We start from the raw sequence: 27,537 nt of genomic DNA on the forward strand, positions 1-27,537 counted from the left end.
CAGTAGGTGATCAATTAATGATAGCTACTATCCAAATATTTGCTGTTATTCCATGCTCAGTTTCACTACCGTGTAGTTTGCCCTTGTAAACTTATTAGATCTAATTTCCAAGTACAGAACTTTCTATCGTGTGGAAGCCAAGGCTGAGCCTGCTCCTGATCAGTTGGGAACTCTGCTCGGGGCTCACACCCAGCTCTGAAATGCATCGCTGCCTTTTCTCTGCAGGGAGCCTTGTTTGGTGGTAAGCTTCCATATGGTTTTGTGTGTCTTAGGCCAGGGGGAGCAATATTTCTTCTTGTGCCTAAAAGTGGAAACAAACTGCTAATTCATACCCTTGAAAAAATTGGCTGCAAAGCCCGCTTTATTGATAGAGCCATCGGACACAAACTTCATCCACAGTCGGTTGGAGCTCGATTTCACATCCTCCGGCTTCTCATAGCCACAAAAGTGGCCGATCAGGGCACTCTCTTCCGTGGGGCCATCCCGGACTTCCAGGTAGTCATATGCACAGCTGTCGTGCCTTTCAATCTAAAGGAAGAAACAGAGGCAAGGTGGATGGCAGATGGTTCCGCTTTAAGGTTTTTGATTTAAGAAGAGAACCCAAATATCACTCTCAAAATCTAACCAAGAGGCCAAAGGACCCAAGTGTGTCCCAGGTCTCTCCATGCTGCTTCCTAGTTCGCTCCTTACTTGCAGAAGTCAAGGGTGAATCAAACTGAGAAGAGTCTAAGAGGATAAACAGAGAAGAACAATTCTACCAAACTTCCCTGGATCCCATCCTGAATTTTCACTTTGATTATTATTCTCAACCTCTCTTACTGCCCTCAGAAAGGTGGCAAACCCCATTTCAAAGCCTGCATAGATGTTGATGTCAGATGTCCGGGCACAATTCACCATGGGCTTGAGAATAGCCTCTTAGGTTCCTGCTTTTAGCCAAAAATGAAAACCCATCTTTACAGAGTGGAGGATGTCTAGCAAAAGTTGCCGTTTCCTTGGGAAGCCGGTCTGAGCAGCACTCACCTCAAAAGCTTGGAAGGTAAGTCCCACGTGAAACCCCTCTGAAACCATAATCCTCCAGACACATTCCTTGGAAGGTCTGTAGTCATCCGGATAGTTGGGAGATTGAATCTGACCGGCATCTTTGTTAATGTCTCCCCCGCAGGTAGCTTTAGAAGGAGACATCAGGAGAGGAAGACGGGGGCCCTGGTCAGATCTTAGGAAGGAAGGTTGGGGAGGCGGGGGGGAACAGCGCTTGCCACCACTAGGTGGCTCCGCTCACCAACATTTTCATCTCCAGCCTACAAACACCGCGCCTCCAGAAAGGCACGATTGCATTTGTCTTTAACTCTGAATTTTTTTCATATAAAGAAAAAACCACATAAAGCAGTGGTTCTCTACCTTCGCTGTGCATGAAAATTGCCTGGGGGAGTTTGCAAACTGTGGAAGCTGGGGCCACACCCCCCAGAGGTTCTGATTCCAGTGGGTGTGGGGGAGCGCTGCGTAGCCTTGAAGTTCCCCAGGTGATTCAAGGTAGAGAGTACAGGACCGCTGGTAGGAAAGGACCCGTGCGCGCACACGTGCACACATGCGCACACATGCACATTACTTATTTTACAAAGACAAAACTTTGGCCTCTCTAAAATTGTAATAATTTAAGGCCAAAGGACCCTTGGTAATGTAAGGCCAAAGGACCCCTGGTAATTTTCTGGTAGTTTCCCCCTTTTTTTTTTTTTTTTTTTTTTTGGCAGAGGGTACGGTGGGGTGGGGAATGAGCCAGAGAAGCTCAAGACATAGAAGAAATAGAAGCACCATCGCCTGGTGGCAGCTGCCTACAGCCCAGACCTATTGGTTCCCTCTACTCAGCCACCAGGGTAGCCTCAGAGGCCCTTTTAAGAAACGCAGTTGGAAATTCCTTGATGTTGCCCAAAGTCTTCTTTACACAAAGGAAACAAACAGAGGCCCAGAGAGGTCAGATTCTTTGCTTAGGCTCACACAGCAATTCAGAGGTTGCTATCATTTCCACAGGGTTCTAGATCCCCCCAATACCATCCTGTATGGGGGAAGCTGACTCCTCAGCTGGCCTGGAATGAGGGTTGAGCAGGATGGCGTCAGAAGGATGGCACCACTTCTGAAGTGGGCACAGCTGGCCTCTGCTTCCAGAACGTTGTGGGAGGGGCTGTGGAATCCTCTGCTTGCCCCCTGCGGTGGCTGCCCCCACCCCCATGGCTCTGGCCTGGAGTGTCTGGGCTGGGAGAGGGACAGTGGGCTGCCTGGGAAGGACAGAGCTTATGAGGGGCCACCGAGCGGCTGCTTTCACCACGCACAAACCTTCGTACACTGCAAAGAAGCCCTTGCCCAAGATGTTGCTGCTGCTGCGGAACTCCACCCAGAGCCGGCTGTCCGTGGAGACGAGGGGCTCCGGGATCTTATCGCCACAAAACCTGCCTGGAAAGTGGAAAAAGAAGCAGTTAGGAGCCCTGGGGACAGCAAGGAGGCACTGGCTTCAGGCTAGGAGGAAGCTGAGGTTCTTCACACGTGGTTTGAAGTGAGCAATAACCCTGGCTGGGACAACTTATCCTGTAGCACACACAGGATCAAAAGATGGGATTGGAAGAGTCACACAATAATGTGTGACTTAATTCTTTTTCAGGCTGACTTCAGGAGAATTCCAAATTCCCATCAAAGTATCCAGAGAAGAGCCCAGGCAGCCTCTCCCCTGCCGAGGGGTGTTGCTGAGGCTCTGAAGGTGAGGCAGGGGAAGAATGGTGAGAGAATAGAGCAGATTTCCTTTCCTGGTATTTCCTGTTGCATGTATACCCTTCCCTTTTGGGGGCATTAGACATCTGCTTTCCTTGACTTGGGAAGGGATGCCAGGGAAAACACAGCAAAGAAATAAAGCCATCTTGGCGTTTACATTTCACAAGCCTAGTTGCAATAGCAAAGATTTGGAAGGATGCACCGTATTTTCCCCCATCCTGGTAGCCGTAGGAGGGTTCCTAGGATGGAGGAGTGACAGGACTAGCGGGAGAGCAGCAGGGAGCCCCTAAAAGGACCCATTCCCCATCTCACCTTGAGAAAGAGATCCCAGGTAGGTTTAAGAATCTAAGAGAAGCAGAAAACTGTGTCCTCAGTCCTTGGGCAGAGTCCAGAGTGGCAGCAAGACCCTGGATTCCCCTGTTGTGCCCACCCGCCAAGGTCAGCATAGAAGTGTCTATGTGATTGTCCAGACATTTGGCCATGAGACAGGCATGCAGAACTCTTCAGGCAAAGTGTGGCAGGATGGCAGCAACATGATTCCAGGCCCAAGAGGGGGATGGAAGTGACTTTCCCACAGTTGAGAGGATTAGGGGAGCCATAGAATGTCTCCCAAGCTTCTGGGGGAATGTAGACCTGCACCATTCTGAACTGGCCTAGGGTTGATAAAAGGAGGAAGCCCAGTAGCCTGTATCTGGACAGAGGACTCATTGGTTAGGGATGAGAACATCCCAGCAATGCCAGTCAGGGTGGCAGGATAGATGCCCCCTGCCACCACCATGCCTTGGCATAAACTATGCCCCCAACCAGGACATACAAATTGACCAAAACTGAAAACACAAATTGACCAAAATCAAGTCCCTACTACCTGATGGAAAGGGGGATCATCATAGACAAACTTTTGTTATCGAGAAAAAAAATAAATCCATTTGTATTTCTTAGACACTTGGGTGCATGGTCTGAAATCTGGAGCCTCCACAGAGGCCTGGTCTTCCCAGTACCTGGTCATTCTTGGCCATCTAATCCCTACTGCCACGTCAGGATGGCAGCCCAGGGCGAGGTGGGAGACGGGTTCATCTTTACTGAATGGTTCAGAACACAGGCCAGCCACGGTCTATTTGGACTGGAAGACCATGGTTCTACCAAGCACCTACTGCATGAGTCACTCGGAGAATGTATTTAGCTTTGGGGGGCAATGGGGAATGGGAAGTGGCTGCTAATGAATATGGGTCTTCTTTTGGAGTGATGAAGATATTCTTTTTTTTTTTTTTTTTTTTGAGACAGAGTCTTGCTCTGTCACCCAGGCTGGAACACAATGGCGTGATCTCAGCTCATTGCAGCCTCGGCCTCCCAGGTTCAAGGGATTCTCCTGCCTCACCCTCCCAAGTAGCTGGGACTACAGGTGCGTGCCACCACGCCCAGCTAATTTTTTATATTTTTAGTAGAGATGGGGTTTCACCGTGTTAGCCAGGATGGTCTCAATCTCCTGACCTCATGATCTGCCTGCCTCAGCTTCCCAAAGTGCTGGGTTTACAGGCATGAGCCACCGCGCCTGGCTGTGATGAAAATATTCTAAAATTGATTGTGGTGACACAACTCTGAGCATGCTAAAAACCATTGACTAGTATACTTTAAATGGTGAATTGTATGGTCCAGAAATTATATCTGAATATTTTTTTAAAGTCCAATTCACAGATATGTCACGGGTACTCTTACTGCCAGTGCTATGTTAGGCAGTGGACAAACCACGTGAGGCTATGAGCAGGTGAGGTTAGGGGAGGAGTAAAGGCCACTGTAGGCATCTCCTAAGGGCCAGCTGTGTTGTACATGGTTTGGGGAAACATGGGGATAAAGGCTGTTAATCTCCTCTGCTTCCTTCCAATTCTGACCACCTGTAGCCTTTTGGATTTGGGGAGATTAATATTAAGTGAGATGAGATGAAACTCCTGCCAAGAATTTGGCAAGAAAAAAATCCACCAGAAGCCTCTAAATTTTCAGTAATGGTTTCTCTGGCATGGCCAATTAGTGTCAAGTGATTTTTGGAAAATGACAGGCAAGCCTGGGGAAGTACTGCTTACCAATGAGGACACAGAGCAATTAGACAGTGCCGGTTCACAAAAGGAATTCCTTCTTAGCCTAGCCCAAGTTTCAAATCCAAGTTTCTCCTTTAAAACCCAGCTGTCACAGCCACTGAGGCTTGTTTCCAAAAGAGAGGGAGACTTTCACTGCCTCGTCTCCTAAGGACCTAAGCAGATGAGATGAACCACGCACCACCCAAGGGCCATTAGACAGCCTGTCTCTGCTGAGTACTCGGCAGGAGGCAGGAATTGCAGCCTGAGGTATATTTTACTGCCTTGGCAAAACTAGACTTCGTAGAACAAATTACAAATTATTCCTAAGCACTCTCCCCAAATCACTTTGTCACTCTTAACTAGAATCCTCTACTTTGTCCCTTAACTGATGTCTCAGTGTTCTCATCTTCACCATAATGGTTCTAATAAAAGCCCCTTTTTTATTGACTATGTCTATGCCAGACACTGTCCTAAGCACTTTACATGGATTATCTCATTTCATCCCAATACTCTCTGAATTAGGTACTATTATTAATCCCACTTCACAGACGAGAAAACTGAGAGTCAGAGAATTTAACTCTCAAAGCTGTAAGTAAGAGCAGGATTTGAACCAGAGCAGTCTGAGACCTTCATCATCAGTATCACCTTCTTCATCATCACCACTACTACCATCAAAAAAAAAAACCTTCACTGACTGAGGCACAGTTCTGAACATTGTACAATTTTGGATAGATAGACATCAAATCTACTCTCTAGTAATGTAGATGTCATCCCCATTTCCCAGTTTGGAAACAGACAAGTAGGAATGAAGATCAAAGCCTCAAACCATAAAGCAATTCTGTGGAAATGCCAGGCTTGGCTGTTTGACTCACTGCATCATTTCTGCTCATTTGGGAGGCTGCCCCTGGCTAGGGAGCCTGAGTAGCCGGGCCACACGACACTGATCGGCCAGCCTGGCCTTTCTGAACTTCCCTCTCCCTATTTCAGGGAAAGAGGGAAAAAGGGCTTTTGTGTGCATTGTGGTGATACAGAATGCCCAAAGACAGTTCTGCATACAAAAGTGCATTGTTAGAGTAATTCCTCTAACAGAAATAAGGGAGGGAATCCAATTTACAGGACAGAATTTAAGATCACTGGATGAGCTCTCTCTGCAGCCAACTTCCTCCCCTCTTTAGGTGCAATATCATAAGTGACCCCCAAAACTGACAAACCAATTTGATATCTTTAACCAGCCATGAAATGTTCTCAATCGACTTTTCCCTTTAATCACTATGTGAAAACCTGGGTGTCGAAAAATAGCCTCCTTCCAAGGAGACTAAGCAGGCTGGAGAGAAACTGGACTAGAGAAAAGGTGTCAGATTCCTGCACTGAAATCCGGTTCCTGGATTTAGACGAGGAGTTTAATAAGGATATCAAGAAGAGGAAATGCAGATGAGGACACTACAAGTGGGCTCCATGGGGAGTCATAAAGGGTTCATTCATAAAAAGTTATGCGTCCATTATGCCTGGATTTTCACACACTGCCCTGGGAAAAAATGCGACGCACAGTTTTCAGAGCAAGATGCATACTTTCACAATCCACCCTAATCCGCTCTCCCTCCTGCCAAAGGGGCATTGACCTGCCTTCTCCCAGCAGATTTCATGGCACTGACCCCTCCTAGGGACCAGCTCGGCCGACACAATGCACTTGTTCCAAACACAAAAGTTCACTAACAACTGCATTTGGAAACATCAGAGCAGGCCAAATAGTTGGCAAAGGAGAACTGCAAATGAAGAATGACGGTTACAGGCACTGGCACTCTACACACACACACACACACACACACACGCACGCACACAGTAAAAGTGGGTAAAATATGAGCCAAAAAAAAAAACACCTCAAAACAAAAAACAAAACAAAACAAAAACCATCACCACCACCAACAAATGGCAAAAGTCCCAATTCATTAATGAAATGTAGCCAGAAATACCAGGATCTATAATGAGAAAATCTTGTTTCAAGTTCAAGAAAAAGGAACTCCTGGAAATCTCTCTGCCTGTGCCCATTCTCAGGAACGTGCCTTGGCCCTCTCTGGGGAACTTCAGTAACAGACAGCTTCCTCCTCTTAAGCCTTTAAATCTATCCCATTCCTGGGAGGTGGGGGTAGAGAGTTGCCAGATTCAGCAAACAAAACTCAAGGAAGCCCAGTACATTTGAATTTCGGATAAACAACAAATAATGTATTTTATCTGGCACCCCTTGGGTTCAGCAGTCACCTCTCCCCTTCACCAGGACATCAGAATTCTGGTCTGATCTCAGCCACTAACTGTGTGGACTTTGAGTTAGTCCACACTTGGGGAGCTTGGTTTTCTCATAAAAGTGTGGGATTAAGTGACTGTAATGTCTCTGCCAGGTTGCAGGGTCTGTGATCCAATGTTCTCACGAAACTCCTCCCACATAGCTCTTTTTATTATTTCATTATAGACACCTGAATGTGTTCTTACAAAAGATTCAAACAATGGAGAAGTATACAAAACAAAATTTGAAGCTGCCCACCACCTCCGCGCTTCCTTCCTCAGAGGTAATCACCTTCAGCAGTTAGATGGGCATATTTGTGGTCCTTTCTACATTTGTGGTACTAGATTTGGGCACATGCCCTTTTATATAAAGGTAAATAGGATCATTCTCTGACCCAATTTGTGGGGATTCCAATTCACGGTCTCCCAGGAATCTGTATTCATAGAAATCTTCCCAGGAGGTTCTGATGTCCAGCCAGGTTTGGGAACCTCTGCTACTGGGAATCCAGCCCTCTGTCTTTTGCCACAAGCAAACAGTGCTACCTGTAAAGCCAGACCCTCCTTCTGGCTGCTAGAGAGCGCCATGCCTGCTCATAGTAGGCAGGAAACAGAAATCCAGGCAGGCATCCTCCGCCCTGCCACTGTGGGGCGGACTCCACTGGTCCTGCAGTAGACGTGCTCCTGTCCGTGCTTGGCCTGGGGATCACTTTCTTCGCTTGTCTACCTGGACAGCTGACTACCTGACTGACTTCTTCTAATGCTGGCAGCCTGGGACCCCTCAGTCATACGAAAGATTAATGTCTGCCAGGCTACCTTGAGTCCAGCCAACCCCTCTGTCCAGCCTCTTCTGACCTACCTCAGCCTTGGCTCCCCAGAATCTGGCATGAAGTCAGGGCTCGGTCTAGCAGTGACACCCCACAGTTTAGCCCTCTCCCTTCTTTCCTATCTCCATCTTGGCCAACCACCCGATACCAGCTCACTCTCAGGCTCGTCAGTTGCAGCATAACAAGTTGGGCTTTCTGCTCACATGAATATGTGCCAGGGACAAAGTCCTCACTGAGCGCTTAGACTTGTCCAAGCCAGAGCCCACCCTACAGACCCCTCTACGAGTGAGGACAATACACTCTCAGCTGAGACCCTCCCATCTGGCTCCTGGTCACTTCTGCCTGTCTCACCAGCTCCACCACGGCTGCCATTCCTGGGCTGAATGAGTCCTAGTGTCTACTCCCGAGACACTGCAGCCACTGGTCCTCTAGGCAAGGCTAACCTCCCCTGTCATCCACGAGAGATGTAGGGAAAAGAAAGAGAGATCAGACTGTTACTGTGTCTATGTAGAAAGGGAAGACAAAAGAGACTCCATTTTGGAAAAGACCTGTACTTTAAACAATTGCTTTGCTGAGATGTTGTTAATTTGTAGCTCTGCCCCAGCCACTTTGCCCCAGCCACTTTGACCCAACCTGGAGCTCACAAAAACATGTGTTGTATGAAATCAAGGTTTAAGGGATCTAGGGCTGCGCAGGACGTGCCTTGTTAACAAAATGTTTACAAGCAGTATACTTGGTAAAAGTCATCGCCATTCTCTAGTCTCAATAAACCAAGGGCACAGTGCACTTCTGCCCTTGAAAGCGGGGTATTGTCTCCCCATGTGATAGTCTGAAATATGGCCTTGTGGGATGAGAAAGACCTGACCGTCCCCCAGCCCGACACCCGTAAAGGGTCTGTGCTGAGGTGGATTAGTAAAAGAGGAAAGCCTCTTGCAGTTGAGATAGAGGAAGACCACTGTCCCCTGCCTGCCCCTGGGAACTGAATGTCTCGGTATAAAACCCGATTGTACATTTGTTCGATTCTGAGATAGGAGAAAAACTGCCCTGTGGTGGGAGGCAAGATATGTTTGCAGCAATGCTGCCTTGTTATTCTTTACTCCACTGAGATGTTTGGGTGGAGAGAAACATAAATCTGGCCTACGTGCACATCCAGGCATAGTACCTTCCCTTGAACTTAATTATGACATAGATTCTTTTGCTTACATGTTTTTTGCTGACCTTCTCCTTATTATCACCCTGCTCTCCTACTACATTCCTTTTTGCTGAAATAATGAAAATAATAATCAATAAAAACTGAGTGAACTCAGAGACCGGTGCCGATGCAGGTCCTTGGTGTGCTGAGTGCCGGTCCCCTGGGCCCACTGTTGTTTCTCTATACTTTGTCTCTGTGTCTTATTTCTTTTCTCAGTCTCTCATCCCACCTGACTAGAAATACCCACAGGTGTGGAGGGGCAGGCCACCCCTTCATCTCTGGGGTGAACTAAGCTTTCTTGTTACACCACCTGCCCACTGTGTCTCACTCAAAGTTCTAAGCTAACTTTCCATGGGTGAGTTCATGCCCTGTTCATCTCACCAAAACAATACACGCTCATCATAGAAAAACTGGAAAATATAGCTAAACCAAGAACAACAGAATACATTTAAAAAATACTCTATCACCCTGAAATAACCAGTGTGTTATTTATGTATATTTATATTTTTACTTGAGATTTATATTGCAGATCACAAAGTGGTGTCTTCTAGTTAATTCAGCCTGTACACATGTTTTAAGTCATTTTGGTTTGAATAATTTTGGACAGGATATTTGGTGTTCAGTTCACCACACTCCCCCCACCACTCCTTATTTTATTACACAAATCCCATCTCCTTCACTTACATGTTATCCTTGAAGCCATCTACATTTGCAATGCCTGCATTATATATATATATAAAATGCATAAATGTATTTTTTAATCAAAATGGAATCCTACTGCTTATTCTATTTTTGTCACATACTTTTTTGTGTGTAACAGTGTACCATGAACACCTTTCCATATCAGTAGTCAACTACAACTTCATTTTTAATGGCTGGGAAGTTTTCCATTAAAAAGATGGATCGTAATTTATTCAGCCAAACCCTACTGTTGAACATTTAAATTGCTTGCAATTTTTCCTGCTTCAGTGAACATCCCTGTAGCTAGAGCTTTGCACACTTCCTTAATTAGTTCCCTAGGATGAATTCCAAAAAGTGGAATTGCTGGGTCAAAGGGTATTCGCAGTTTTAAAAGCTTTTAACATGTGTGGCCAAATGGAGTGCTCAGAGTTTTACAATGACAGAGGACCTTGAGAGTTTCCTGTGACCGCTGTCAAGGTGGACCTTCCAGACATTAACAGCATCCCGGGGAACATCCCATCACTCCCCTCTTAACGGTGTCTAAAGTCCACTTACCCAAAAGGGGGGCTTTTCTCCAGTAACCATCCCGGACCTCCACGTAATCATACCAGCACAGTCGGCTTTTAAACAAATCCATGGATGTGAAGTTTAATACGATCTGTAAAGAATTACCATAAAGTGAGTTTTGGCAGCAAAGCCTGAGGAGTTTGGGAAGATATATCTTGCATACTGGTGTTCTCACGTTACCCTTTAGCATGCAGAACTCTCAGACCACGGTAGGAGTGTTGTCTCAAAAGCATGCTCACAGGAAACCTAAGGACATTAAATAATAAACCTTAAGCAGGATGGGGAGTAAACAGAAGGAGATGGGTCCTTCGGTTCTGTCTGGGGAATCACTTGAGCTTTTGAAGTCACTAGGTGGTTTACAGAAAGCGAGATGCATTAAAAAGACTGGCCAGGGCGCATGGAGACGGAGGATTTGGAAGGAGGTAAGGGGTCAGCGAAGTTCAGAGATACAAGAAGATCTTATAACATCATCAATCATTCCAAAGGGTCTGGGGTTAGCCCGAGTGCATCTGAACATCTCTGCGATCAACCTCCCCTCAGCCATGACCTCACTCTCCTGAGGTGTGGTGTGTCTAATGACCTTCCTACAGTTAGTCCATTCTTTCATTCACTCCATCATTGTTTGTTGACCACCTTCCGAGTGTCAGCCTGTGCTGGCCAATTGAGATAGAAAGATCAGTAAGACAGGGTCCTTTGCCTTTGGGGAGCCCAGAGAAGGGGGCAAAGGCAGATGGGCCAAGCCAATGAGAACACTATGGTATAAACACTGAAAAGAGAGGGATTGTCATGAGGAGCATCTTGGCAGCCCTGTCTGGACATCCCTGAGGTCAGCTAGTGGATGCTCCCATGGCCAAATAGGTGACTACTTAGTAGGGGGAAGGGGAGGGCTGGGTGGTCCCAGGGGCTGGGCCTCAGCACACAGGTGCTGTACCTGTGAACTGGCTCTGGTGCCCCTGCAGCCCACCAGCTCGGGGCTGCCCTGGCAGATGGCCCAGAGCAGAGTTCAGATTTCCCCTGGCCTTTCACCCCCATGCAAGTTCCACTAAACCAGGTGCCTGTGGCTCCTCCCACTGTCCTGAGGCGCAGTGGCTTGTCTGGCCCAGGCTCACCTTTCCTCATGCCCCACATACCTGCTCCATCACGTCTCCACTCTTCCTCATCTCCAGCCCTGACCCAGCCCCTGCACCCCTGACTCTATTCGTTTTCCAACCCCGGAGGACTTTGCTCTCAGCAGTTCCTCTCTCTCCAGCATCTCCACTCACTGCCCCTCCACTAGCCACTTCTTTATATTCAAACAGCCCCAGGGGCCCTCTAGCTCTAAGTAAACCCTTAGGCTGGAAGGCTTCCTCAAAGGTTCCCATTCCCTCCCCACCAAATCTAAAGGACTGTTATTTGGCCTTGTGCCCCATGACCCCTCTGCCCAGAGCTTATCCTTTCTGGTTTTCACCACACTGGCCTATCTTCTCCCCACTGCTCTTGCTCCTCTGCCCTTCCCACTCCCTAGTAGGTGAGAGCACCTCCAAACAAAGCATTTCCTTTCCAGCCTCCTCCACTGTAGGAGATGCCATTGCCTCGATGGTCAAGGAGCCAAGCTTTGGTATTATCTTTCCTTCATCCTTACTGTTGATCCCCCATATCTGTTCAGCATCCATGCTGCAGCTCTTTTTAAGATATCCACATCCCTCCCCTCTAACCCCATCTCGCTCCTCCTGCCTCACCCCCTCCTGGATTGCTCCCACACGATTCCTGGACTCCTCCCTGCTGTGGCCCCATTTTTTCTACACACTGGGGCTTCTAGATCAATATTCCACTCATATCTCATGTTTACCAGACCCCTCCCAATCTTCCACTCATATATCATGTTGACCAAACCCCTCAGGAAACCTCAGTGGCTCTCTGTGCCCCCATCTCATGAATTAAATTCTGCTTACTTTCCACACCCCCAGAGCCTGTCCTGTGCAACCTGTTTCCCAGTGTTCCCTGACAGTCCCATGTCAGAGAAACCCTTCCCAGGCCTGCTCAAGTGTCCCCCTCCTCGAGCCTGTGTCTGATTGCCCTGATGAACACGATTGATCTTTGCCTCTTTGGAACGCCCCACCCTCTGTCTTATAATGATTCTAGAGCCGGTGTCTTTAGATCTACCTAGATCTGGATTTGCTTCTCAGCTCCATCTACTAGCTCTGGAGTCTTGGGGAAATACTTGCCCTCTAGTTTCCTCATCTGTAACACAATACACACATCACTGTGCTATTGAGGGGACTGTGCGAGAAACCATATATAGAGTGTATATTGCTATGCCTGGCACACCATAGGCACTCGATAAATAGCAACTTAAAATACCAGGTAGTCCACATTGAGTGTACACTTAGCATACCACAACTAACACTAACCACACCTCGCAAGCTGCCCATCTTGATTAGTGTTGAGTGCCCATCCCTTCCCTTGGGCCCATCCCACCCAATGTTTCGTCTCAGGACAAATCACATCTTCCACAAAGCCCTGCGATCTCCTAGGAAACGAAGAGTCAGTGCCAGGAAAAAACAGGTCAGCTCACCTTCTGTCATTGTGTGTGTGTGCGCGCACGCGTGGGTGCATGCATGTGTGAGCATGTGCATGCATGTGTGTGTGCACACGTGTGTGCGTGTGTGTGTGCATGTGTGTGCGCACGCTGTCACTCCTCTTTCAAACTAGACTGTGTTTTTCGACCCTACTTGCACATTAAAATCAACTTTGAAGCTTTGAAAAAGCTCATACCAAGCAAACACCCTTCCTTCCATTAAATCAGATTCCCTGGGAGTGGGGGGAGGGGGACCCAAAATAAACAGTCTTAAGACAGGGGTGTGCCTTAGATTTCTGTCCTATCCCACACCGTGCTCATATTCAGGTGGTAGAGCTTAGTAACACCTGTAAGCTGGTTGCACAATAATTCTTTAGCCTTTGCTTTTTTAAAATTACAGAAAGGAAATGTTAGTACAACTTCCTTGGTAACACATTCATGATCTGAATGAATGGGATAATTATTCAGGCTAATTATTTTAAGTACGTTAGTGAACCATAAAGACCATAGGGGAAAGAGGTGGTGAACAAGAGGTGATACTCGAATCAATCAAGTTTGCTAATTACTTGCAGCTCTGGGGAAAGCTGGGTGAAGCAGAAATGGAAATAATTGGTGCAGAAATTTCAATGATGTATATTCTCTCTGTCTCCAGTTAGCACTAATAATTAAGGCTTGATGAAGTTTACACAGTTCAAACATATCACACACCCTCTGCTGTGCAGAGCAGTTCAATAATTTAGAAATTACCAGACCTCTTCCTGTTCCCCCTTTCTGCCTCCCTCCTGTTAGCCTCCAGCAGGCACATGGATTTCACATCTACTCAAGGCAGACAGGTCTGGGGTCTCAGATACAAGATGACAGCCATACTTAATGTCTTAAATGCTTAGAGCCAAAGGAAGGATGTATACATGTGTGCCCACACATGTGCATTCATGTATGTATATAAATGCACGTTCAAATGTCTATCTACTAGCCTGGCCCCTTTGTGTAATAATATAAGATGATGGTCAAGCATTCAGGCTGTCAGAGTCCAGTTGCCTGGGTTCAAATCCCAACTCTGCAACAAACTTAGAAGCCTTGGGCAAGTCCAATTCCTTACCTGTAAATAAGTATGGCAACAGCACCTATTTCACAAAGTTGATACGAGGACTAAATTAGATGATCCACATGATATGCTAAGGATAGTATCCAGTCTACAGAAAATGCTCACAATGGTTCCTAGTCATTTGTCTCTAGTTAGCACACTATGCTTAACTTGACATTTAGATGGACATTTTAAAAAGTTATAAATTAGAAATACCTGAAGGTTGGCTACAGGTGCCTGAAAAATTCCATCACACCCCACTGCCACCCCTAGCTGCAGGTTTTTCACTCAGCCCCTCATCCATCCACATATCCATTCAACAAATACTTGTCAGGTGACCATTCTGTGCCACAGACTGTGTGGAGTGCTGGGGCCCTGGGGCTGAACGATCTCCAACCTTAATGAGCTTAAGATTTAGAAGGGGGTCAAATAAACCAGTAGCGACTATACCGTGAGACATGCTATAACAGGTACAATTATAGAGAGCTCTGGGGACACTGGGGGTATCCCCTAACCTAGACCTAGGGAACAGGGTTTCTCTAAGATAGTTGCATCTAGTCTGAGACAACTTGAAGAACACTCAGATTTGTAGAGACATGTAGCAAAAAGATAAGCTTTGGAGAGCAAAACCTCAGTTCTCAGTTTCTAGTTCTGTATCTTACCTTGACTTTTGGCACTTTCCTTAATGTTTAAGCCTCAAATTCCTTATCCAGATAATGGATATAACAGTACGTGCCCTGCAGTAGGGTTGAAAACATACCACCCTTGGACCACAGTGAAAGAGATCCTTGCCCTGGGCTCAGCTCTAGGGGGTCACGGAATCTTCAAGACTAAAGGGATGTGTCCACCCAGAGCTTGCCCAGGTCCTACGCCACACTCCAGGAATCCAGGAATTCCCTGTCCACACAGCTCTGAGCCCACTGCCAGGACATGCAAGGGCCTCTGCCCTGGATCCATCTTCTTGAGTGTAGACTGCATGCCTGGCCAGTCCATCCCGCTGGAGGGGCAGCCAAGGAGTGGCTGTTTGCAAAAGAGGAGTGTAAGATGCTTAGGGAAGTGGGCTAGGGTGTCAACAGGGATGTTCTTTAAGCCCCAAATGCTGAGACGGAGGCTGGGGGGAAGAACAGCCAGCTGTGGGCTGGCTCCCCGTGTCGCCATCTTCCAGAGCAGCAATCCGAGGTGTCACAGAATTCTAAATTCTAGGATATTATAATAGTGTATTTGTTAAGGTTGGAAGGAACTGTGAGCTTGATTTATAACTCAGCGGATATTTAGTACATGCCAGCCTTCATTTGTATGGGTGAGACTGGTTGAGAAGTCCAGAAATAATGAACGTGCAGCAAAAGCACCATGCCTGGCATACAGTGGGTGCTTATAACCGAACAGCTGTTATTTTTACTATTAACAATAAGAACTCCTCCCACCTCACCCAACTCAAGGAGTGCCGTCCCATTTGCCAAGGGGGCTTCCCACCTACCTTTTCCCCTGGGGTGACCGAGATCCTCCAGACGCAGTGGGAGTAAGATGGGTACCCATTTGGGAAACCAGGTGCAGAAAAGTTTCCCGTTGTGTCCTGCAGGGTCTCCCCACACGCTGCACAAGCAAAATCACAACTGTGATGTGGCATATGCACCTCTCCCCGCCCAAGCAGCTCCTGCACGGGGCAGCGGAGCAAACATACCCCTTTGCCAGCCAAAGCCCTCGGAACAGGTTGGTGAGAAGTGTAGCAAGCAGATTGATGTTTTCTGGCTAACAAAAGCACAAGTAGGACCTAGGAGTCAAAAAGGAACGCCCAGGAATTTCTTCTGAGGCTCTCAGGACTGAGCATGGCCTAGAGGTCATGAATCTTAGCTCTCTGGCCAGCTGTGTGGCTTGGGCAAGTTTCCTAGACTTGCTGGACCTTAGTTTACTTATCTGTAAGATGGGCAGGACCTACCTGAGAGGGTTAGTGAAATCGTGTGCATTACATGAAATGGATCAGCTCAGTGCTTGGCACGTAGTGAGTGCTTCATATATAATGCCATTATTATTGCTAATAATAATATCGGTGGCAGAGAGAACATGAAAATGCAAGTAGAGGCCAGGCGTGGTGGCTCACGCCTGTAATCTCAGCACTTTGGGAGGCCAAGGCGGGTGGATCATTTGAGGTCAGGAGTTCGAGACCAGCCTGGCCAACATGGGGAAACCCCATCTCTACTAAAAATACAAAAATTAGCTGGGTGGTAGTGGCGTGCACCTGTAATCCCAGCTACTTGGGAGGCTGAGGCAGAAGAATCGCTTGAGCCTGGGAGGCTGGGAGGGGGAGAGTGCAGTGAGCCGAGATTGCGCCACTGCACTCCAGTCTACAGTCTGGGTGACAGAGTGAGACTCTGTCTCAAAAAAAAAAAAAAAAAAAAAAAAAAAAAAAAAAAAAAGTGGAAGTAGGTAAGACAAAAAGAAAAAAATGTTTTGAAACTTATTTCAGCTGTTAGTTTAAATCTTTCCTCTTCTTTTTCTGCTACTCACTTCTGAAAGAACTATCAAGCAGTCAAGAAAACAAAAAAATGCAGAGGCACAGGGAGCTGGAATCTTCTATAGCAGGCTATTCTGCCCTTGAAAGTTTGAGGGTTGGTTATGAGTCTAGAACCTAGTCTTTATGTATGTGAAAAGTATTTCCCCTAATTTGTCCTCACGAATGAAGGGTACCTGTATGAATCCTTGGAAACTACAGGTTTTGTATTTCTCTAATGCCTGGGGATTCAGACTCCAAAGACAAAGACACTGGTTTGCTGAGAGCCCCTCCTCTTATGTGGCCAACCCTAACATGTGGAGATCCAGCATCCTTAGGCATCTTTTCCTTACATGCAGTTCAACCTCTACATGGCGACTGACTGAGCTTTCAGTTACTGCTCGGAACTACTGGAAGCTCCATATTTTTTGGAGCTGCAGGAAGGGATATGTGGAGAACTGCCCATTATCGGCCTCAGGAAATCCTGGATGTCGGGGCTTCAATATCACATTACTGAACAACTGCCAGGCATCATGAGGATTATGCCTGGCAGTCAACACCCCCAAGGGTTCCATGGAAATTATTTTAGAATAATCATCAACATTCTGCAAGAACAGATACATTACTGTGTGGCTCCATGGTATTTTGCTGTGAATCCTTTTGGGAAGTGAGCAGCATAAATGTTATAACTGAATAAATACGATGGCATTTCCCAGGGTATGCTATAAGGTTTCCCGTTCAATTCAGTAAGGTTATATGATATGTGTGTCCTGTATTTCAGCCCTAACACTCCCCCAGATGACTAATAGCTGGACGGACATAATTTCTAAAGTTTCTTGAGGAAGCAAGCCCCACACAGCCCTTTGCATCCCTCGGGTCCTGCTTAGTAAGGTAATGTGACAGCCCAGATTTTCTAAGATGGTCCTCACTTCAAATACTTCATCCCATGATCAAACTCTGTGTCTGGTTTCGAAGTTTGGGAAAGGCTATTGGTAATGGAACTTCCTTCTATCCTCCTAAAACCACTGAAATGGATTCTGACCCATCAGTAGTAAAAACTCAGCTGCCCTCACCAGTGCTTTACATTGAGGCTCAAGAGCTGAAAGGGGTCTAGAAGAGCTCAGACGGTGTGTGTATGATGATGATGCTGAAGCCAAGGGGATGGAAGACAAACGGGACAAATCCAAGGGGAAGGAACGCTTCCAAACGGGCCAGGGAACAGGCATTTGCTCCAATCCCAGTATTGTCCCATCTTCAATGGCAGACTCCTGGCCACTGACCAGCACCTAGGATGGCCAGGAAAGCCCCAAGACCAAAGCAACAAGCTCATTAATAGCACTGAGACTCCCTCCACCTTGTAGCATTTGGGAAACTGACTTCCATCCTCCCAAAAGCATTCTCCCTCACTCTTTGTCTTCCTGCAAAATCCAGCTTGGTTCTTGTTTTCCCAAACCCACATCCCCTAGTCCCAGAGAAAGGAGAGGTGCTCTTACTGTTATGGGGCACACACTGCAGTACACCCCTATTTACTGTTGTTCTGTTATGCCTTCTTCCCCTTCTGGACACAAAGGCTTTGCCAGAGAAGTCTGAAGCCTCTCATGAAATTGCCAATGGACTCTAAAACCTATTATTCTCTTCACTGCCTGCTACCATGACACCATTTCACCTTTCTATACTGCCTAGCACCTCCTACCAGAAGGACACCAGAAATTAAAGCTGCCAAGGAATAGTCCCTTTAGGTCCCCCATGTTGTTTTCCCAGCATAGGGACTGTGCTTTGGAGATGCTAGGGAGGTGCTGGCAGTCCCCACGGCTCATAGTTACCTGGGCATTTGTACAGCTTCCGGGCTTGAGCTATGTCTCCCTGACTGAGCCGCACGCGCTGGCCAATGGTTGGCCTGACGCCATTGTCATCTTGACGGGGAAGGATGGTGTCTAAGAAAACTCCTCTACAGGAAGGAAAAAAGACAGAAAAAGAAAAGTCAAGGCCATCAGGCTGTCTGTGCTGGGATTTCTAGGCTTCATTCCCTTGCCCATAACCCCATCAACATTCCTGCCCCCTGGCCTGCCTCTCCCAGGCTGGCATGACTGAAGAGGTTTCCTTCGCTCATGCTAGCATTTTCACATTCCATCTCATCAGCTGCCTACTCGCTTTCCAGTGGGAAGATGACTCTGCCAAGTGTAAAAATATGCCCTAGTGCGGTAGCCCAGGGGCTTCCTTAGGGATGTGTCCTGAGCATTTTCATGAAGTCCTGACAGGTCCAGACCCTGGAGAGACCACGGTGTGAGTGGCGCCCCCTGCAGCTGTGCATTGGGAAGTACTGTGTGTAGTTAAGTCCTGGAGCCACCCCAGGGAGAGCTTGGGAACTGGTCCAATGTGAGACTCTCAGGGGCTGGTCAGCAAGTGCAGGTTGATGAATTGGTGGTCCCAGTTTGGAGGCCCTGCTGGTAAGAGGGAAATCAGGTGGAAAATGAGATAAATGCAGAGAACAAGAAGTAGTGAAAAAAGCCCTGGACTAGAGATTTCTACACTAGGCCTGCGTGTGCTTGGACAAGACCCTTCCCCTCTCTGAGCCTCTCTAAGTCTCAGTTTACCCCACTAAACAATAAGAAATTTGTTGAGATGGTCATGGCAGCCCCTTCTGTCTCTAACATCTTATTCTACTCCTACTTGACTGAAATCTAAAATGACAGCTTCATTTCTAAACTAGACAAGTGGAAATCAGGTTGCCAGCTGAGCACTGGCCCTGTTGTGGGCATGGTTTACACCCCGCCTGCTGCCTTGTCTGCTGCCAGCTCTGAGCCTCCTCTTCTGCTTCCAGACCCTCTATCTGGGGCCTCTCCTGGATGTTAGGCCTCTCCTTGAATCAGCGTCTCCTCCAGTCACCACCTTATTTTTGCCCTTCCCTTCTTAACCAAGTTTCTAGAAAATATTGTCTCCATTCCCCAACTGCTCACCTCTGATTCACTTCTCAATCCAACTGTGATCTGACCCCATCAGCAACGGTCACCACTCATCTGCCAGTAGACAGCTTCCAATCTCCGTCTGCCCTCTCTCCAGCACTGACCTCCAATGCCCTCCTCCCTCCTTACTGTCTTCTCCCTGGGTCCAGGCCACGGCTGTCTCTGAGCAGTGAGACAAGAACCACTTCTGCTTCCCCTTCAGTGATGCCCCTTGGGTTTCTGCCCTCTCCCTCTGTCCTCTCTCTCCATATTCCATCTGCTCCTACGGCTTTTAACCATCATCTGCAGCCTCACAGCTAATCCTCTGTTTCCAGCCCAGGATCCTCTGCTGAGCCCTAGATGCCTCGTAACACCTCCCCCTGGGCTGTCCTATGGGCCTCTTATATCCAACATGCTCAAAACCAAATTTATCACAATTCCATCCTTCTCCTGCTCACTCCATGATCCTTGTCTCCTGAGCCTGAATCTGAGGACATTCTCAGCTCCTCCCTCTCCCTCATACTCTCCTACCAAACCAGGAGCCAGGTCCTGTCCACTATACCTTTTTTGCACCCCTTGAACCCATACCCTTCTCCTTGTTCCCAGACCATTGCCATAGCTCAAGTGATCAACACCCCATTCTTGAACTCTTTCCAGTAGCTTCTTAACTGGCCTCTCTCCCTGTAGACTCAGCCACTTCTACTCTACTGCTCCCCTTGGCCACAATGCTGCAATGGAATCATCCCAGAATGCAAGGGGAGGCACGTGCCTTCTTTGCTTAGAACGCTTCACCAACTTCCAGTCACCACTTGGATCTCTAGGCTGTTTGCTCACTGACTTCTGCCTTCCTCTCCAGCCTGACTCTTTAATCCCATAACCAAAAGAATACTTAACGAGAATAAAGCATATGTCATTATTTTAAGCAACACTAAGCTCCTTGTAGGCCCCAAATATGCCCTTGCACATGCTATCCGCTCCCTAGGCTGCCCATGCCCTCTGTGTTTTTGTCTATTTGCAAACTCCTATTCATTCTCCAAAACCCCATCAGATGTCTTTATTAAAAGTCTTCCCCAAGCCTTTTCTACTCCTCCCATCTGGAGTTTATCATTCCCTGCTCTGGGTCTTAATCGTTTGTGTAGTCTCTTCTTATCATACTGTATTGTTTTTCTTAAGGAGTGATGGTATTTGTCTTCTTTGCTAAAAGTAAGTTCCTCAGGCAGAGAGACTGGGTGTTTTATCTCTGTCCTTAGAAACTAGAGCACAGCAGACCTCAAAAAATGCTTCTTGAATTAAATTATGCAATCAGGATAAAGGACTGTCTTTTAAAAACTTTGCAAAATAGTTATTTACATCCAAAATGGAAGCAAAAATGTACATATGTCACCTAGCTATTAGCTGTGCATGCTCTCTCTCTCTCTTTCTCTCTCTCTCTCTCTGTCTCTTTCAAGCACTGTTTCTATTTCCCTAAATTCTGCACTACATTAGAAAATACCTATTACCCCTGGTTCTTCCTGGTTACATCACTTTATCTTTTTGTTTTTGTGCAGACTTTTTTTTCTAAATCAGATTTCAAGCTCACTTTCCAACCTTAGCCTGTGGGAGTATAGATCATCTGCTGATTTCCTGTTCAGCATCTCTGTACCCAACATGTAACCCTTGACCTGTCTTCCTCTAGCTCCCTGGCCTCATTTTTGAGTCTGGACTCCTGTAGAGAAACTTTAGTGGAATCCTTGGCCTCCCTCACTGACTTTACCACATTTTAAACCACAAGTGATGACTCTGCGGAAAATCCTAAATTCAATCATTAGCTACTCCAAAAACAGGCACTTCTGCCCTAACGAAAGGTGTGTCCTTTTGTAATTATTTTCTTGGTTCCCTTGCAGAAAGGAATTCTGCAGCACAAGCATAAGGATCACACAGTCTATAAGCACCCCACGCTACCTGGCCACATCACGTAGATGACTTTGCCAGTGGGCCTGGGGCACAGAGGCCATGTTCTTGCACTTACTCATCATTCATAGGACTTTCCGATGTGCCAGGCCCTGCACTGGGCACTTTCCTTGCACCAACTCATTTCATCTTCATAACACCCTAGGAGTCAGGTGCCATTATCACAAGAGCTCTCACTCTACAGGGGAGAAGACTGAGCCTGCAGAGCTTAAGTGACTTTCCCAGGGCACAGAGCTAGTCATGGAGAGGCAGGCCAGGAGCTCACCTCTGGGAATCCTACTCCTTCCAGCCAGTGTTTCCTGCTGCCCAAGGAACAGTAGGCCTTATGATACATTAAATTATAGAGCTAAGAACATTGCAGACTTCAAAAACCAAAACATCAGGAACAACACTGGCTCACACTCAGACCGCTCTTTGGTGCTGGACGTCCTCCCTTGCATATCCTAAGCTGCCAGCAAGAGCTTCCTGCTGTTTACTACAAGAGCCGTCCCCTGTGTAAACCACAGCGGTGACGTTCCTTCCCTCTTTCATGTAGGACAACTCTTAGCATTGACATTCTGCTAAACTAAGACAGAGTTCAGCAGATGCCTCAGGGAATAAAACTGTCAGCTCTGAGTTCTGAAACAAAGAGGCCCCTGTACAAGAGAACTGTCTCCTCATCTCCTGGATCTTTGCCCAGCAAAACCTCCAAAGAGACCGCTCCCCACAGCCTGGGTCCAACCAAGGGGGAGGGGAGAAGAACTGCAATAAACTAGAGAGAATGAAGTTGGAAGGAGACAGCTCAATCGTAAAGAGACACAAGGATTGAGTTTCCTATCAGCAGGGTATAGCATTTGCCCACCTCCCCAGATCAGCATATGTTCCATGGGCTCTATTCTGCCCTTTTACAGAATCCAACATGAGGTACAGGCCAGCTTCAGGGTCTTTGTGACCAGAAGTAATGACATGGAGTTGGGAGTGGGGAAACTATTGATAAAATGCTCATAGAAAAGCCCCCAGTGAAAACCCAGTGAACAAAATTGTTTTCCGAAAATCCAGGTAAAAAGTTGGCAGAAAGGACAATGCAGTTATCCACCTGCAACAAAACAGATTTGCTGAAACCATTCTGAACTCTGGGGCAGAGGTGACAAGGCAGCAGTGGCAGATCGTTAAAATAAAAAGTCACTCCTCCTAATAGCCATATCCTACTGCAATGTGAAGCTGCCATACCTCCCAGTAAGAGGTGGAGTCTATTTCTCCACTTGCTTGAGTTTGGGGCTGGCCTTGTGGCTTGCTTTGACCAATAGAATGTGGCAGAAGTGATGTCATGCAAGTTCCAGAGCTGGGGCCTTAAGAGGCTTGCAGCTTCCCCGCTTGCTCTCTTGGAACTCTGAGTCCCCATGCAGTGTAAAGCCTGGTCTAGCCTACTGGAGGATGAGACGCCACATGAAGGAGAACCAAGGGGCTCCCAGAGAGAACAGAGGGGCATGAACAGGCAGCACCAAGTGCCAGGCATGTGACTGGTAATTCTGGACTCCCCAGCCCAATCAATCTGTCAGATGACTGTTGCTGTAAGTGATCCCAGGAAAGACCAGAGAAGAACAAGCCTGACTAACTAACCCACAGTATCATCAAAAATAATAAGCTGCTGTTGTAAGTCACTAAGCTTGGGGGTCAATTGCTCTGCAGCAGTAGCTAATGTAACAGTAGCAGGAGGGGCTGCCTGCCCTCGGCGAGCTGCTCTGCTCCTAGCTGCCCATCCTCCTGTGTGCTGCCCCTGCTGATCTCCCTCCTAGAGATTCTGGGGAATTTTGATGAGGAATTTTTATTTCATGGGTTTGGCCCATGGAGTTCCACTGGTCTGGGCTGATGGTTCACATTGACAATAGCATTAGAAGTGGTTATCCCCTGAGGGACAAAAGGCATGGTATTACGAGCTAGCAATCCTAGAAAAAAAAATACATATATATATTTCAAAAAGAAAGACAAGAAGAAACGCTGGTGCTGGAAGATCCTCTGCCTGCATCCTGTCCTGGCCTCTGGCTCCAGAGCTTGTGCAGTACCTGGCACGGAGCAGGCGGTGAGAAGGCAGTGCAGTCCCTACAGCACACAAATGCCCTACATGGTACAGACTTACAGATTCACCTTAATAAAGTAGCCATCGCATTGGTGAGCACATGGAAAGAACTGCAATGAGCATAATGGAAATTTCTACCCTCACCTATTCCCCACCATTGCAGGTCCTCCTGGCCCCTTTGAACTCATTCATTAATTTATTCATTTAGCAAATGGCTATTGAATACCTACTAGGTGCCAGGCACTATGTTGGGTGCTGGGGACTAGAAGAGAATGAGATAGTCTCTGTCCTCAAGGATCTCAGTCTACTGCCAGAGAAGGGAATGCAACAGATACATATGAATATATATGAATATATATGTATATATATGAATATATAAATTAATATATGAATTTATAAATTAATAATTATTAATAGATAAATTAAATGAATATTGATCTCATTTGAATATATAAATTATATGAATATATAAATTGAATAAATTAATATGAATATATAAATTAATAATTATTAATAGATAAATTAAAAAGCAATATGAAGAGTTATGGCAGCTACAGAAACAAGACCCAAGGAAAAAGCTTCTCCCTTGGGCCAACTTGACATAGATTCCTTGACAAAATTGATACTTGGTCTCTAGTAGCAGCCTGTAACTCCTGGATGATGGGGTGGGCCTTTGGCTATTCCCTGCACCATTTCCCAAACAGGTGAATCAGCCCACCCCAAGACCCAAGCATTGCCTCCCCCTTGGATATTTGCACACTGCACTGGCATCCTGAGACTCCCTGCACACAGCCTCAGGGTGGATCGCTCAATGTCTCAGTTTCCTAATCTGGAAGAGGAGGGCCTTCCAGCTTCATATTTCCTGTATGGCAGTGAATGAGATCATATCTGTCAACCCCTCACCCATCTGCATCGGATTGAGAAATTGCAACATGAAAGGTTAGAGCTGGAAGGGGCTCAGAGAACATCTAGTCCAACCCTCTCACAAGGAAACCAAGGCCTGTGGAGGTGGAGATTTAACCATCACACAGCTGCCCCTAATTACTGTCTGCCTCCCTCAAAGGCAAGGGTCACAGGAGAACTATGACTAGAACCCGGCTTCTGCCTCTCGGTTCAGTGGTCTCTTCATCACACCATGTTTCTTTTACTATCTTTGGAAAAGAGCCAGGAGAAGGTCAAAGAGGCCAGGAAGGCTCAATTTCACGCCACTCCCAAGTGCTGTCGAAGATGCCAGCTTTAACACAACTCCACCCATTATAGCTCATGTCTAGGTGCAGGATAGAGATCATGACTAAAGCAGCTGTGTGGCCAGAGGAGCAGTACCCCCTGAGAACTTGGGATGCTGAGATTTAGAGGATTTCTCCCATAGTCCTATCAACAAACTCATCAACAGGATGCTTTTGGCAGCCTTGCCCAAGAACCAAGGAGCCCTTGGCAAACAGTGTCCCTTTCACTCCCAAGAGCCATATGTTTTCTGAGCAAATGAATTCCTTTCATCTTTATGGACATGGAGACTCACGGAATGGATTATTTCCCTCTTTGCTGTGACTGCTAGGAAGCACAGGGCAGGATTTGCTGCCAACTCTAACCAAGTGTACACGACCTCACAGCATATAACTCTGAGCACTAAACTTATTCTGGGCCTCAACTTAGCTTTCTAGCCATATTTTTCCTTCTCCTTTCCCCCAGTTTTCTCACCTATTATTTATCTTTGTTATCTCATGTGTATATTGGAAGTCACCACAGATCACTTTGGGGGAAAGACTAAATAAATAAACAAGCAAACAGCTGGTTTTAACAGGAGACTGAAGAGAAAGTACCAAGAGAGAAAATATTTGTTCTCTGTGACTCCTTTAACTCAACGGTAGAAAGAACTACAAAACTGGGACAAGTAGGGAAAAACTTCTGCACACAAAGCACTTACAGGGTCTAGAAGCAGGGAAAATACTGAAAATCTTTAATGTCTGCTAGGCACAGCACATCAGAACAGCTCATCAGAACAGACCCTGCCCATGCCAGCCATAAATAAACGGCCCAGCCCTACTTGAATACAGCGGCTTCCATCATCTGTGACCTGCAGGTGGGAACCTGGATCCTTGCTCTCACTCCAGTCCTCAGCTACCTGTCCATCTGAGAGCTGGCTGGAGCCTCATTGTCTTCAGCTCTAAAATGAATCGATGATTTACAGCCCTCCCAGCCTTGACACCGCCTAGTTTCCAATAAACCAAACCTCTGCTAGGAGAATTGGTGAGCACCACCATGCTTCTAGAAAAAAGACTCCCCCCACCCACTGGAAATTTGACACAGAGCCTCTAAGTTATTATCCCAGCCAACCTCTCGATAACTTCCCTTTTCCAGTTTGCTGCTTGTGACATTAGGGCATGATGGAATGCTAGCTTCACAATGGGATTCAATCTTATTAACGGGAACCTGATTAGATTATATTTCACTGCAGCGCAGAGGCCACTGTATTTCAAGGACAGACAGGCCAGCCGTGCTAGGAGCATGCAGAGACCCACTCTCCGCAGACCTCCAGGAATCCAACCCAAGCCTGCCGCAGGCACAGTAAAACACAGACGAGGCATAAGCATAGATTCCGACCTTGAGAAGGTGTTCCGGGCGTAGTGCATGATGCTGTCAAAGTCGTATGTCTCTCCCAGAGAGCTCACTTCCCCAGCTTCCATTTTTAAGAAATTATACTCCTGACCTGTGACACAACACTGTGTTAAGCCCTTTGAAAACCAAGTCGGGCACCTGAAAGGAGGCAGAGGAAGGAGAAGGAGGGCCCATAACAACTTCCCAGGGCTCTCTTGGCCCAGTCAGTCAAATAACAGGGCTTGTAGTGGTTCTTGTTGTTTTTAATAATTAGAAATTTGAAACCTCCAGCAAGCCCTGTGTTCTCCCAACCCCACCACCCAAGACCTATCCCCAAATGCCACTCAAACCTCTAAAGTAAGTTTGCAGACAGATTAGTTATCAACTTGCTTGCCCCCGCAAAAAATAAAAAATAAAAATAAAAAACTCTGGGCCAGGTGCCGTGGCTCACACCTGTAATTCCAGCACTTTGGGAGGCCAAGGCGGGTGGATCGCCTGAGGTCAGGAGTTCGAGACCAGCCTGGCCAACATGGCGAAACACCGTCTCTACTAAAAATACAAAAAATTAGCCGGGCATGGTGGTGGGTGCCTGTAGTCCCCGCTACTTGGGAGGCTGAGACAGGAGAATGGCGTGAACCCAGGAGACGGAGCTTGCAGTGAGCCAAGATCGCACCACTGCACTCCAGCCTGGGTGACAGAGCAAGACTCTGTCTCAAAAAAAAAAAAAAAAGTACGAAAATTAGCTGGGCGTGGTGGCGGGTGCCTGTAATCCCAGCTACTTAGGAGGCTGAGGCAGGAGAATCCCTTGAACCCAGGAGGCGGAGGTTGCAGTGAGCCAAGATCACGCCACTGCACTCCAGCCTGGGCAGCAAGAGTGAGACTCTGTCTCAAAAAACAAACAAAAAAACAAAACAAACAAACAAAAACCTGATCTTGCAATTTGAAGAAACAAAAGAAAATGAATCAGAGAGTTAAGTTCAATCCTAAATAGCTCACAATTCAGATTCTCTAAAGCATTTGTAAGGCAATCATATTCTTCAACTAGCTACTTTTCATGCTCAATATTAACTTCCATATAAAATTATTTGACATAAGAGAGTATTTTTTTTTAATCTAGACACTTTATCTGCCTTGGGGCAGAATGTTTCTAGGCAGAAACACTGTTTTTACATGTGTTCATGTCCTAATTGTATTTCAGTTTCAGAAAATATGTTGCCTAAGTCAGCAAAAATAACTCATAAAAGCAGCCAGGAGAACTCTTTTTTTTTTTTTTTTGGCTTATCAGCTCTGATGCTGTAACAGTGTTCTGGTCGACTGTGTTCCTTTCAGGAAATGGAGTTAGATTTCAATGTCCTTTAAAACATGGAAAATCATTTTGCTTCTGCTCCAACCTACAAGCTATGGCAGATGACCTCCCAGGAAGCCACAGATGGACAGTGGTCAGACTGGTGAGAAGGGCCTGTACAACAGAGTCATTGCTCCATATTCAGCAGTTAGC

At 46.8% G+C, this 27,537-nt stretch overlaps 1 protein-coding gene across 1 annotated transcript in view; it reads right to left on the reverse strand.

Annotated features, from left to right (window-relative positions):
- TLL2 (tolloid like 2) overlaps positions 1-27,537 on the reverse strand; it is a 151,024-nt gene that overhangs the window by 30,276 nt on the left and 93,211 nt on the right. The window contains exons 7-13 of the mRNA XM_003825413.4: positions 26,046-26,151; positions 18,320-18,444; positions 15,486-15,601; positions 10,356-10,458; positions 2,329-2,445; positions 1,021-1,166; positions 333-528 (exon numbers count right to left, since the gene is read on the reverse strand). Coding sequence (XP_003825461.1) covers positions 333-528; positions 1,021-1,166; positions 2,329-2,445; positions 10,356-10,458; positions 15,486-15,601; positions 18,320-18,444; positions 26,046-26,151 — 909 coding nt within the window. The remainder of the gene's footprint in view (positions 1-332; positions 529-1,020; positions 1,167-2,328; positions 2,446-10,355; positions 10,459-15,485; positions 15,602-18,319; positions 18,445-26,045; positions 26,152-27,537) is intronic.

This window comes from Pan paniscus, chromosome 8, assembly GCF_029289425.2.
Source record: "Pan paniscus chromosome 8, NHGRI_mPanPan1-v2.0_pri, whole genome shotgun sequence".
Classification (NCBI taxonomy): domain Eukaryota; kingdom Metazoa; phylum Chordata; class Mammalia; order Primates; family Hominidae; genus Pan; species Pan paniscus.